Here is a 13,957-nt window from a genome sequence, read left to right on the forward strand (position 1 = left end):
CCCTTAGAAAAGATAAAAATTATGATGAGGGTGAAGAGACAACTGCTCTAAAATTCAATGATTTTCAGTGAAGCATCTACAGTAACAAAAGGAGGAAAGCACCCCTTTATGAATGGACCAATTCACAGACTGGGTGTGGAATCCTCACACTGAACTTGCCAGCATTTTAAAAAACAGAAGGAATCACACTGGCTCTCCCTGAGGAGGAGCATTTTGATGCCAACAGCACCAACTGGAAAACTGCAGACATAAAGGCCAAATTAAAGAACAACAAATACATGTGTTCCTCTTTCTTTCACAGAGGCGTTAACTTTCTCCAGTTTCTTTGGTACCCTGCTTGCTTCACACCAAAAGAATTCCCTCATTGCTTGAAGAAGTCATGGTTTTCTAGATTTTATAGTTACTTGTGACCTGGAGGTTATTTATTAAAAAGTCCACTGCAAGGCAGAAATCCTTTGAAAGGCACTGTAGCAGAGGATCAGAGTCAGTGCCCTCTGAGAGGTGAGCCATGTACTCCCTATCCCCGAAAGACTGAGTCCTGTGTCTCTGTAGACAAGACTTCTAGTGGGAAAAGGAAAGGATTGTGTTTTACAAAGTTCAGAAAAAACTTGAGTTTCTCTTCCTATCACAGAGAACACTTTTAGAAAGGCTGTTTGTGGACTGAAAAAAGATTAAGTTTTAAAAATACCGCAATTATAGGTTGAAAGTTTTGATATACCAAGTGTCAACTAAAACTTAAAATCTTTGATCAAGGGAAAAATAGTGATATGAAAACAATATTAAGAAGTCCATTATCATAATACATGCCATTTAATTTAACTTAAAGAGAGAGATAGGGTGCATTAAATGCAATATACAAGTAACGTTAGAATTTCATGTTCAATATAATTTGATGTAGTTAACAGAAGATTGCTGCTTGCTCACCTTTTCATATACCTTCTTGGCATTATCATTATCTCCTATCAAGAGATACCCCACTCCGAGGTCATTCTTTAAGGAAGTATCATCAGGAAATAATTGAACTAATTTCTGCAGTGTAACAAGAGAACCTCTCATGTGACCTGATTTGGTGGGAAGAGAAGAAAAAGAGAATCCAATAGAAATAATAGAAATAAAAACAGATTATGTATACTTTTATATTGAGACTTAAATCAAGACAATTCAACAGAACCTGAAGACCAGCTTGAACCTGACCCTGTACACGGATGACTAAGTACCTATTAGGATTTCATTATGCAGTTGCGATGGTGTCAATAACTCCTATAAATAGATGCTAAATATAATACTGACTATAAACACTTAGAGACAGTCTTGTTTTCTGAATTAATTAACATTTACTTTTTTTAGGTTAAATTCAATCTTAAGAACGTTTCAGTTACCAATTCCTTGAAAAAAAAAGTTGTACAGAGATATTTTTGGTTTATTAAGATTAGCTTTAAAATTATGAATAGAAAACTGACAAATTAAAAACCTAACTGATTTCCGGGTCTAGAACCCTGTGTGAAACTGGAAGAGGCACTGAGGTACCCTGCTGACATTGTTTAAACCAAGAGCGCCCTCATCTCCTGGCAGGAACCTCTTTCTGTAGCTAAGGAGACATCATCCAGTGTTATGGGGCCCTCTGGTGGACGATAGGATACTACGCTTACAGGAGTCATGGAAACACTAGCTTCATTTAATTTTTAAAGCTGTCTGATGGAAAACTAAAATTTCTGGGGTTGACTGTCACTACTCATCACCAAAGTAGGTAAGACAAATGGAATATGAGAAAATGTACAGGGTAAGACTAGTATACATGACAAAATTAATTACCTAAAGGGCTCACTTGTCCACAAACTGAGTATTAACCAAGAACACTTTAGGACCATCAATAATAGCTATAGCCCCACAAACAGATAAATTGTTGGGCACAAAATATCACCAACCTGTCTCATTGCTGGCTCCCCATTACCGGCCAATCTGGGCTAGGTTTGCTTAGCTGATAAGCTGATTCCTTTACTGATAAATCTAAGGAGCCTTCTTTCCCCCATCTGTCCAGACTAATTTCATACTTTTCTTCTGCTTCTAAACCTTCCCTGTGAACCACTACAAAGCTCTGGTGGAAACCGCTCTTGCTGCCATTTCTGCCCCTGCCCCACCCCACCCTCTGCATCATGGAAATGGAAAAGTATTCTGCATCCCACTGTGCACTCACTTCATCGCTGTGTCCCCTTCACTGACATCTTCTGTACACAGGCCCCTCCTCCCAGGGCCTCCTCTACTGAACTTGCCTCATTCTCACTCAGGAAAGGACTAAAGGGAAAGACTGCTGTTGAAGAGGGTTCAATTTGGTCATATGCATTCTTTCCCTCCCGGGCTGGGAATAAGCAAGGCAAGTGAGGCCCTCAGTGCAAAGTTCAGGAGGGTGCCACAAATTCAGCAATTGAGATGAGTGATTTTTATGTATTCTTTTTAAATATCAAAATTAATGTAAAAATTGCCCTCGCTGGCTAGCTCTGTTGGTTAGAGCATCATGCTGATAGGCCAAGGTTGCGAGTTTGATCCCCAGTCAGGGCACATACAAGAACCATCCAATGAATGCACAAATGGGTGGAAGAACAGATCGATGTTTCTCTCTCTCCTCCTTCCTCTCTCTTTAAAATAAATTTAAATTTTTAAAATTAATGTAAATATATATGATGTACAAAATATCAAAAATTGAAGGACTGAATCAGTAACCAGTGCTAAGCACAGCCAGCTGAGCCTGAGGCCAGAGGACAGCTCAGTTGCATTGACTTTGCACCAGAGACCAGTGCCTCCCCTTGAGTCCCAGCCTTGCCTTTTCCATCCTGTGTGTGTGCTACATGCTGCTCTTCCCCCGAACTGACCCTTAAGATTCTAAGTCTAACTGACCATTTCTTCTGTTTTTTAAACATCACTTGGGTCATCTCCTATCAGAGATGTTCATCACCTACGAAATGACATACTACTTTCAATTCCATTCCTCAGAAAACTGATAAAAGGGTCAGTTGGCCTTGAATATTGCTTATATGAGCCTTTCCTAGTGCCATGGATGACTCATTCATGTAACTGACCCAGCCAGCCTAGCGCCCACCTTAGCATGGGCTTAGATTCTTCCTTCCCAGTTTACAGAAGACAAATTACGAGGGACAGAATCACAGCCTGGTTATAAAGAAGGTAAGCTACAGCTAGTCACACTGCCTTTGGCTCTGGGAACACGGGTCACTCAGAGGATATACTTTATGCTGCTCTTCTCAAAGCACTTAGTCATTAAAAAACTTTCCTATTATTTTCCTTAGTATAGAGTCAAACATTACAAGTAAAATTTTAGAGGGCCTGGACCTCTTAATATTCCTCTCTAAATATTGCCCCACTGATCAGTTTAACCTCCACAAATCAGGTTGTTCTAGTTAAGACAGAAAGGAATTTGGCACAATAGGAAGAGTTTTTGATTCTAGACCTATTAGTTGATTAGCTATAACTCCTTAGGCAAATTATCCAGGCCCTCAGCATCCCATTTGCCTCAGTTTTAAAATGGGTGGGGTGAGGTGAGGAGGGAAAGGGGGTAAGAATATCATCGGCATCTTTGTGGTTAGCAAGGTTAGGATTGCTACTTTGGTTTAAGAAACAGTTAGGTAAGTTACCTGAAAGTAGTTTTTTAACTCAGGTTTCCTTCCATGTAACTAGACTCTTCTAAGAATACATGTAGCCTTCAGACTCTTCAAGGAAAAGCGTGGCATGTGCCTTGATTTAACTTGTCTTACTTCATCTTACCTAGAAACTGTTGCCGGTCCGAGCGCCGCTTCAAACTCAGCCTCACCAGGTCTGGGGGAGCGTCAGGCAGGCCGGCCACCTCTTGGTAGGTCTCGATGGCCTTGCGAAGCACATCATTGCTCCTTCTCTTCTCAGCCAAATCGTCTTCACACTAGAGGGAGTCCCACACTGAATAAATGTCCCAGGACAAGCTGTATTTGTAGTCACCCAAGATATTCATGAAAAGTTTACTTTTGTACATGCTTTAAAAATAATTCAAGACAAATCAAAGTTTTCTCTTTATCAAGAGACTAAAAATGTACACAAAGAAAAGCAATACAACATGCTATTTTGAAAATATGGAGGAAGGTTAGCTATTAAGCTATAGACAGGCAAGAATATCATAAAAGCAAGACTAAAATATACTAGGGCACAGGTGGCAAACAATGCCCGTGGGCTGAATCCAGTCCTCCACCTTGTTTTATCCAGCCCGGCACCTTGTTTCTACCCAGCAGCAGTGCCGAGCTCTCGCTTAACAGTTAAAGAGTAGATACATTTATACAGTCCTAAAATCACATTTGGCCCTTTGAAGGCAACCACGAGGCTGGTGTGGCCCCTGGTGAGAATGAGTTCAACACCCCTGTGCTAGGGGTTGATGGTGATTTATATCATGTTATATACATTAACATTACATAGACTGGACTGCAGTCCACCATTCCTGTTCTTCCATCAGTTTATTCCTGTGCTCATTCATTCATTCAACAACTAATATTTTTGGGAGCCAGTCTCTGTTCTACACACGTGGCAGACAAACTGAACAAAGCAGACAAAGCCCTTTTCCCATTTCACTTCACTCTGGAGAGGAAAGAAAGACAATACACAAATAAGAGTATCATGTGTCTGATGGCCATAACTGCTTCAGATAAAAGAAGGGCAGGCTTAGCGATGCTGGAGGTGGGGCTGTAGAGATGCTTCTTTAATCAAAATGATTAGGGAGGGTCTGGAAGTAAGGGAGCAGAGCGTGAGGATACTGAGGGAAGAGTGTTCCAGGCAGAGAGAACAGCCAGAGCAAAGGCTGGGAGGCGGAAGTGAGCAATAGAGAAAAGGCTGGTGGTAGAGGGGAGCAGGGAGGACATGATGGGGGTGAGGTGCCAGGGAGTGAAGAACCTGGTAAGTTATTTCCAGCTTTACTACACTAACTGCACGTGAGATGGACAGATACTGGGAGGTATTCCAAGTGGCTGTCAGGGTGGACACGATGCTGAGCTGGACAGTATGTGGCCTCGTTGGTCCCGACAAGAGCATTTCTATGGGACTACTTGGGACTTGTAATGGAATGAAGTAGATTCAAGAGAAAACAGGAGGGAAGGAGGTGCAGAGAGTTCTTTTGAGGAGCTCTGCTATAAACAGAAACAGAAATGGGCCAGTAGGTGGAGGGAAATGTGGAGACAAGGGAGAGTTCTTCTTTTTTTTTTTTTAAACAATGGAAATATAGCCCTGGCTGGTGTAGCCCAGAGGACTGAGTGCAGACCTGTGAACCAAAGGGTCACCAATTTGATTCCCAGTCAGGGCACTTGTCTGGGTTGTGGGCCAGGTTTCCCCACCTCCTGGTAGAGGGTGTGTGAGAGGCAACCACACATTGTTGTTTCTCTCCTTCTCTTTCTCTCTCCATTCCCCTCTCTCTAAAATTAATAAAATATTTTTTAAAATTAAAAAATAAACAATGGGAATAAAGTATGTTTCTAAGTTGATGCGAAAGACTCAGTAGAGAAGGAAAATCTGGTGGTGCCGAGGGGGATGTAAAAATTAGAATGATGTCCCTCAGCAGGTGAGAGAGAATAGGATAGGGGACCAGAACAGTTCATCCAGGCTAAAAGGAGGGAAAGTGGAGCACATGGGAGCAATTGTGCATAGCTTGTTAGTGTGGTAGTAGAATCGTGGAAATTCTCTGGGACTATAGAGTCCCATACTCTATACTTGTTTTTTCTTAGTGAAATAAGCAAGATTCATAGCAGGAAATGGAGCATGGGGAGTGAAATACTTGGTAGGAAGAGAGAAGAAAATACACAACATGATTGTCAGGAGCTCATCATATTTTGTAGACTAAATTTGAAGACTATATTTAATTAGATACTAAAAGTAGCATATATAATTTTTTTCCTCAGGATAACCCATTTAATACGTTTGCCTTGTTAAAATAAAGTATATGCTGTAGTTCATATATAGATGCTGCAAAATAAAGCATAACTCCACAGTTTCAGGATGTGGTAAGAAAATGATTCATCCCTTTCTAAGAATCAGCACAAATTGATAAAACTGCAATGGGAAGCTTTTCAGAAAATAACACATAAAAAAATAACTTGCTAATATGCACTGGTTAGAATAAGTTTCCCAGGAAGACAAGGGCTAGAAGTGAAGCAGTGGAGATGGAGAGTAGTAGACAGACTCCTGAGAAGGAAACACACACTGACAGGACAAAAAGTCTCCAGATTAGAAAAGGGTGTCACTGTTGCTTGATAGAAAAAAGCCTCAGGGCGTACAATCCTCTGTTCACACCCACAAACGGTCTCCAGAATAGGAGACTACTATCCACCAGGTGAGGAAGTCCAATGTTAACAACCCATATGTGTGGTCATCCTGACCGTACAGCTTTCCATACATTCATATGCTGGCTTAAAAAAAATTTTTTAAGGCATCAGTTTGTTGTGACTTTTGCTCTGGAGAGTTAACTCACTCAGAACATGATGGCTTATTCATGACTTCATAAAATGCCAGAGCCTAGACCTGACAGAGCCTTTGGAGATCATCTAGTTCTAGTTCACAGTTGCCATTCAGTAGCCTCTTCAAGCTGCCAATAGATCCTGGAACTAGAGGGTTAATGCAAGGACAAATGCCTACCCAGATAATCCATCTTTACAGAGAGAGGAATATCGAAACTCAGTTTGAAAAGAGCAAAGAAATGATATAATCCATATGCCTTGTTCCCTCCCCCTACCCACCCACTCAAGGTCCTTCATTTTAATAACTATATAACAATTAACAATTTCCAGAATTGGGAAAATATCAGTATTCAAATGGCACCTAATTCTTTAAAATCTCCTGAATGAACATGATAGACTTTGCTTTGAAAATCAAAGCATACAGATTGATTTTTATCAGTTCAGCATTTGTAGATAAAATCATTTGAGCTGAAGATTGCTTCCAGGACACTACCATCACAAAGCCTTTTCTTGACTCAACCCACCCAACTGTCCTCAAAGACGTGTCATTTTCTGCCTCGGGGGCATTAACGGCTCATGTTAAGATAATAACGTCAATTGAGTTTATAATATTAGATTTTGTGTCTGATGTTCAGAGAAACTGGTCAAAATTGATTTTCACAGTAACCCAAAGAATAAGACTGCTACTTTAGAAATGATTGATATAATAATTTGTATTTAACTTAATACTGCTGAATTTTAAAAATTTGTTGGTATATTCTAATTACCAGTATTTAATCTGCTTAGAAAGAATTAAAAAGTCATCATTTATTCCTCTTATTAAATCTACCTTCCACTGAATGTTTATTTTTACAACTCTTATGATTTTTAAATTTCCTTTAATTTATTCCATTAAAATTTAATTTACCACACCTAAATTTTACTTTTTGCCACAGCAGCATAACTACTGGTAACACCTTCTAGTATAATCATTTAGAGATAAAAAAAATAATGCCTGAGGCCTCAATCTCAAATTCCTACTCTTAAAGGTGGATATAAATACAGCAATAACCATGTGCAAAAACAAGTGCATTTATTGGATTTTGGTACCCATAATTAATACCACATATAAAGAAAAATTCTAAAGCACAAAACATTTCTGCCATAATTTAATTAACATTTGCATCACTCATTCTCTCTAGTTAATATGCTTTCCTTAACCAAACAACTGTCAGTGCTTCTGACAAAGTGCATCACTTGCTTCTACAGCCATGATCTTTTGGAAACACATCTTCTCTGGCTTAATAGCAATGCAATTTAGCAATTTTGCAGGATTGCTGACCAAACTAATTTACAAAACTGATACAGCCACTGTCTGCTAAACTTGGCCTGTGACATGAATTTACAATTATTTTTCACAACCTTAATTCATTAAAATTTAATTAGTACACTTTTAATGGGAGGTAGGAAGAATTTGAGCATCTGGATCTTGAGTGGTCATCACCTTTAGTTCAGAGCTAAATAGACTTGTTTGCCTATAACGTGTGAGACCCCGTGTGAGTGACATACGGAAGTCACTGTCCTGCCTCCCTCCAGAGGGGTGTTGTTAGCTTCCCCACGGTCTGGAATATTTTTGTAGCTCTGCATCTATTGTTTTCCAGCGGGGCTGACAATCTTAGCTTCCCCACAGTCTGGAATATTTTTGTAGCTCTGTATCTGTTGTTTCCCAGTGGGGCTGAGACTCTATCTCAGGCCACCAGGCAGGAGCTTTCCTGACGGACACACTCGTTTATCAGCCCTGGTTTACCATGAGTTCCAGACTCCACAAACCCAATGTTCTACTTGACAAGTCCACTTGAATGTCTAATAGGCATTATGAACTTAACAGGACCAAAATCAAACCCTTGATTTTGGACCTTTCCAAACCTGTCCCCCTACCAATCTTCCTGGTCAGAAACCGGCACTGTCCTCTCCTCAGTTGGCCAAACCGGAAACCCAGGAGTCACCCTGGACTCCTTTCTATCTTTCTCTGACCTTACAGCTAATCAATCCCTCATCAAGTCCTTTCGGTTCTGCCCTCCACCGGGTACCCATCTCCACAGCCATGACCATGGTCTGAGCCACGGCACCTCAAGTGCACCTGCCATTAGTCTCTCATTCTTGCTTCCATTTTTGTGTCCATAATCCATTCTCCACCCAGCAACCAAACCACACTTTATGGGGAAAAAAAACCCCCGAACTAGACAGTCACACCCATGCATAAACCCTCCAATGGCTTCCCAGTGCACAGTACCTGCAATCTGCGAGGCCTGGCCTCACTTCTGGTTCAGTGCCCCTGAGCAGCCCTTCTTTCCATCCTGGAGCTTATTACACCTGATCGCTTCCCTGCATTGTGGCCTTTGCTCCTGCAGCCCTTTCTGCCCGGTCAGCTCTTTTCGCAATCTTGTCATGTCTGCCACTTGTCACCTCCCTAGAGAGGCCCTTTCTGATCAACTTTTCTTTTAAATTTGTTTTTATTTTGAAAATGTTTATTGATTTTAGAGAGAGGAACGGAGAGAGAAACATCAATGTGAGAGAGATACATCAACTGGTTGCCTCCCATATGTGCCCTGACCAGGGACTGAACCAAAACCCAGGTAGGTGACCTGACTGGCAATCGAACTTGCAACCCTTTGGTGTCCGGCACCATGCTCCTACCAACTGAGCCACACTGGCAAGGGCCTGATCACGTTTTCTAAAGTGCTATCTGCTGTCACATTACCTGCAGCCCCCAAATCTTAATGGGTATGCTCTTTATTCCATTACCTTTTCTTTATGGCATATATTATTATGTAGGATTTAATATTTATTTTTAACACTGTAATATTCTTTGAATATACATTTATTTGTAAAGACTTTCAAGGCTTTGCTCAAATGTCACCTCTTCAGGAGAGCCTTTCATCTCCCTCACACATCCTATGCTGTTCTCTGCTTTACGTCGGTTCTCCTTAGCACTTAGCACAAGAAGGCAAACATACTTTACTTATTTGTCTTATGCACTATCTTTGCCACTACAATGAAAACTCCATGTTTTGTTGGTGGCTTCATCTGTGGTGCCTAAACAGGGCCTGGCATGCTGTGGGTTTTCACTAAATAATTTTTGAGTGAGTAACTTTTAAAATGTCCTCCACTGGAATACAAGATCAAAGAGGACAGAGACCTCTGGAGTGTCCATGTCAACCCTGGGGCCTGAAACAGGCTGTGCACCTGGTAGGTTTATACAGCTACAGGTGAATGTGGACGAGCTTCATGACATGAGGAGCTGGAAGATGGAGAAAGTCAGATAGAAACAGAGATGGTGGGAGGGGTCTTAGGGAGAAAGTAGCTGGTAAGGAAGAAGGCAGCTGAAAGAAACGACAGAGAACACAAGGACACTTTATATTTTTAAAGTCTTTCCACTTTATATATTTATATATATTTCTACTTTAAATTTTTAAAGTCTGTCCTAAGGATACTTGCAACCTCTCAAACTGAGGTTCTTAAGCTCTCAGGGGCCTAATGTGGAAATTATATTGTGCATCTTAAAAAAATGGGATGAGGCAGTGATGGAAAATCAATGACCAAAGTGTTAATCTTTATTTTCTTTTCAAAACCAGAGAGATGCCATTTTTGGCGGGGTGGGGGTGAGGCAGAAAAATATTCCTAAATTCAGGTTTACACAATAGCTATAATTAATTGTTTTATTTAAAACAATATTTATTGCTTGAGTTTATGTGTATAAATGAAAATTGATGCTGTATAAAAGTTATAAGGAAAAAAGAAAATGCAAACAGTGGGCAGTGAGAAATCCGGTTTCACAGAACACAAGGACACCACACACAGTCACCTAAGTGGAGGTGCTCTAGAGTACCTGTGCCTTCCCGTATCTCGCCCGGGGACTCTGAGGGTATTTACGGATTAGTTCTTCAAACGCAGTCTTTGCTTCCTCAGTTTTTCCCTGTTAGGAAGAGGTAATTTCATTAAACAATAAATTTAAATGCATAATGCTATTCAATGTAGTATTAAATATTCACCAAGTAATTCTGTCAAAATTTTCTAGACCCCATTCAGAGTTTAAAGAGAGTTTTATCTAAGACTTTTAAAAAACTAACTGTAGTATGGAAACAAAACTAGAAATGAAGGTATTTATACTTTATTTTTTAAAAGACAGACACCTGACAAATGATGTAATACGAGTCTTTGTTACAGAAGCTGCATTTCCCCTCTAAGTGTATAATTCCTACACATTCTTGAAGAAAATATTTAGGTTTCAAGTTGGGGAAAAATACTGCTGGAATGTCTTGGGGTCTGTGATGAGAAGTCTGAAGCACTTTAAAATGACAGGGAATAAGCAGGCAGGATGCAAGGGTCACTTGGCCACAGCTCCTGTGACGCAATGGACATCAGGGTTGATTTGACTCATCTTGCTGCCTCGAGTGCCTCGCAGCCTCAGTGCCATGGGACCCCTCCCAGAGCTCACACAGGCCCTAGAGAAGATGGGCCGAACACCTCTGATAGGTCTCTGACCACCTCTGCACGGAAAGGAACAGAGGACGTGAAGCAGGTACACCTAGGGAGGGTCTTGGCACCGGGGTGGAGGAACCCTCTCCCCTCCTGGCTCCATCAGCGCCATTCCGCAGGGTCAGACAGGTGTGCCCTGGTTTCCAATGGATGGCAGCCGGTCAAGCATATTTGCAGCCATGGGACAGAGACAGATTTTCTGAGTTTGGCTTCCCCAGACCCCCAGTTCTCTATAAATTGGTAAATCCATTCATTCTGCATGGAAAGGCAAGCTCACTGCGATGTCTACGTTTTGCCCTCACCGAGTGAGTTTTTGTACAACAAAGTTTAGCTCCCCATGTGGCTGTGCAAACTCCAGCCTGCCAACAGTTACTTACACCTACTCCAAAAGACTTGACTCAATAGGGAGGGGTCAGGCAACTTCCGCGTTTAAGTTCCCGAAGATCACTCCTTCACTTAGATACCGTGGAAGAAGGGGTTGTCCTTACCCTCTCACGAGGGCCATCAATGGCAGGGAGGGGCTGGTGAAAAATAGATGCAGTGTCGTAGTTCCCAGTGCAGGCTCTGAAGCCAGGCCAACTGGTGAGTGCCTGGGCTCCACCACTTAGAAGGTGTGTGACCTATGACAAGGTACTGATGACTTTGCCTTAAGTGCCTCATCTGTGAAATGGGGATAATAAGGGCCCTTGACTACCTTTGTGGAGCCGCTATAAAGGTCTAATCTGAAAACATACACATAGAGCTTGTAGATACTGCAGAGAGCACAGAAAGCATCGAATGTTACCTGTTGTTGTGGTGGTGGTGGTGGTGTGTGGGGATGTGTGGGCCAACACAAGATACTGGGGCTCATCCTAGTATGTCTGTTACCTGACAGACAGGCAGGTTAACGATGCATACTAAATGAGGACTTGGATGTAGAGATAACCAAGCCAGGAACACATCTCTGAGTTATATTTAGCATCAGAAATGACTGTATTGCTATTGAAAATATGCTGTCCCTCTCACAATATTCATTATTTAAAGCAGTATTACGTTCATAGCAAAATTGGAAGGCAAGTCTAGAGATTTCACGTATACCCCTAACCCAGAACAAGCATCGACTCCCCCATAATCAATATCCTGCACCAGAGTGGTGTATTTGTTACAGTCAATGAGCCTATGTTGACACCTCATACTCATGTACCTTAGGGTCCATACTCGGTGTTGTACACTGTATAGGTTTAGGTAAATGCATCCTGTCTGCATCCACCCTTATACTATCACACAGATTAGTTTCACTGCCTTGAAATTTTTCTATGCTTTGCATATTTGTCTTTCTTTCCCACCCCGTGTCCCGACACCCACCCTTGGAAACCACTGATCTTTTTACTGTCGCCATAGTTTTGCTTTTTCGAGAATGTTGTACAATTAGAATCATACAGTAGGAAGCCTTTTCAGATTAGCATCTTTTGGTTAATAATAGGCGTTTAAGGTTCCTTCATATCTTTTCATGGCTTGGTATTGCTTTCTCTTTTTTTTTTTTAGTGCCGAGTAATACTTGATTGTCATAACACAGTTAATTTACCCATTCACCTAGTAAAGGACATTTGGTTGCTTCCAAGGTTTGGCAATTATGAATTAAGCTGCTACAAACATCCATGTGCAGGTTTTTGTGTGGATATAAATTTTCAACCCCTTTGGGTAATTATCAAAGAGTAGGATTTCTAGACCGTATAAGAGTATATTTAGTTTTGTAAGAAAGCACAAAACTGTCTTCCACAGTGGCTGCACTATTCTCCCTTCCCACAAACAATAAATGACAGTTCGTGTTTCACGTCCTTGCCAGCATTTGGGGCTGTCAGTGATCAGATTTTGTCCATCCTAATAGGTGTGTAGTGGTATCTCATTGTTGTTTTAATTTGCATTTCCCTGATAACGTGTGACACGGAACACCTTATGCGTATTTGTCATCTATGTATCTTCTCTGGTCAGGTGTCCGTTAAGGTCTTTAGCTCATGTTTTCTTATTGTGGAGTTTTAAGAGTTCTTTGTATATTTTGGATAAGAGCTAGTTTTTAAAGCCACCACTTTGTTTCTTCTGTAAATAGTTTTAAGGAATGAAGGATTTATATTGAATATCTTTCTCTATGTGACTTTCTTCTAACTACCCTGTATGAGCTTCCTGTGATGGCTATAACCAATTACCACAAACTCGGTGGCCTACAGCAACAGAAATTAGTTTTCTCACAATCCTGCAGCACAGAAGTCCCAAATCAGCTCCATTGGGCTGAAAGTGAGGTTTCGGCAGGGCTGCGCCTCCTCTGAAGGCTCTGGGGAGAATCTGCTGCTTGCCTTTCTCAGCTTCCGATGGCTGTTGGCATCCCTGGGCATGTGGCCACATCATCCTAGTGTCTTCCTCCTTTTTCACATCACCTTCTCCTCTGTGTATGTTTCTTCTCGTCTGTCTGTTATCAAATTTCCATCTGCCTCTTTATTGAAAGGACAAATTGGGGGCCTATGATGATTAATTTTTTGTGTGTCCAAATCAACTGGGCTAAGGGATGCCCAGAAAGCTGCTAAACCATTGTTTCTAAGTGTGTCTGTGAGGATGTCTGAAAAAGAGATTAGCATTTGAATCAACACAGGAAATAAAGAAGGCCATTCTCATCACTGGGGTAGGCATCATCCAATCTGGAGAGGTCCTGAATAGAACAAAGAGGCAGAGAAAGGAGAATTTGCTCTTTTTGCTCGAGATGAGACATCCATCTCCTGTCCTCAGACATGGCCACTCCTGATTCTCAGATTGAGACCTACACCATCAGTGCCCTGACTCTCAGTTCTTCAGACTCAAACTGAATTACACCACTGGCTTTCTCGGTTCTCCAGTTTGCAGAAGGCAGGGTGTGAGACTTCTTGGTTTCCAAATATATATGCCCCATTGGTTCTGTTTCTCTGGAAAACCCTACTCCAGAGTTTACCAGGGTAATC

At 41.3% G+C, this 13,957-nt stretch overlaps 1 protein-coding gene across 3 annotated transcripts in view; it reads right to left on the reverse strand.

Moving 5' to 3' along the window:
* Positions 1-13,957, reverse strand: part of ASPH (aspartate beta-hydroxylase) — a 200,603-nt gene that overhangs the window by 55,405 nt on the left and 131,241 nt on the right. For all 3 annotated transcript variants that reach the window (XM_045861467.1, XM_045861466.1, XM_045861468.1), the window contains 3 exons: positions 10,342-10,428; positions 3,775-3,925; positions 925-1,061 (listed from right to left, as the gene is read on the reverse strand). In XM_045861467.1, the coding sequence (XP_045717423.1) occupies positions 925-1,061; positions 3,775-3,925; positions 10,342-10,428 (375 nt within the window). The remainder of the gene's footprint in view (positions 1-924; positions 1,062-3,774; positions 3,926-10,341; positions 10,429-13,957) is intronic.

This window comes from Phyllostomus hastatus, unplaced genomic scaffold (assembly GCF_019186645.2).
Source record: "Phyllostomus hastatus isolate PE091 unplaced genomic scaffold, TTU_PhHast_1.1 phas_scaffold_21, whole genome shotgun sequence".
NCBI lineage: Eukaryota > Metazoa > Chordata > Mammalia > Chiroptera > Phyllostomidae > Phyllostomus > Phyllostomus hastatus.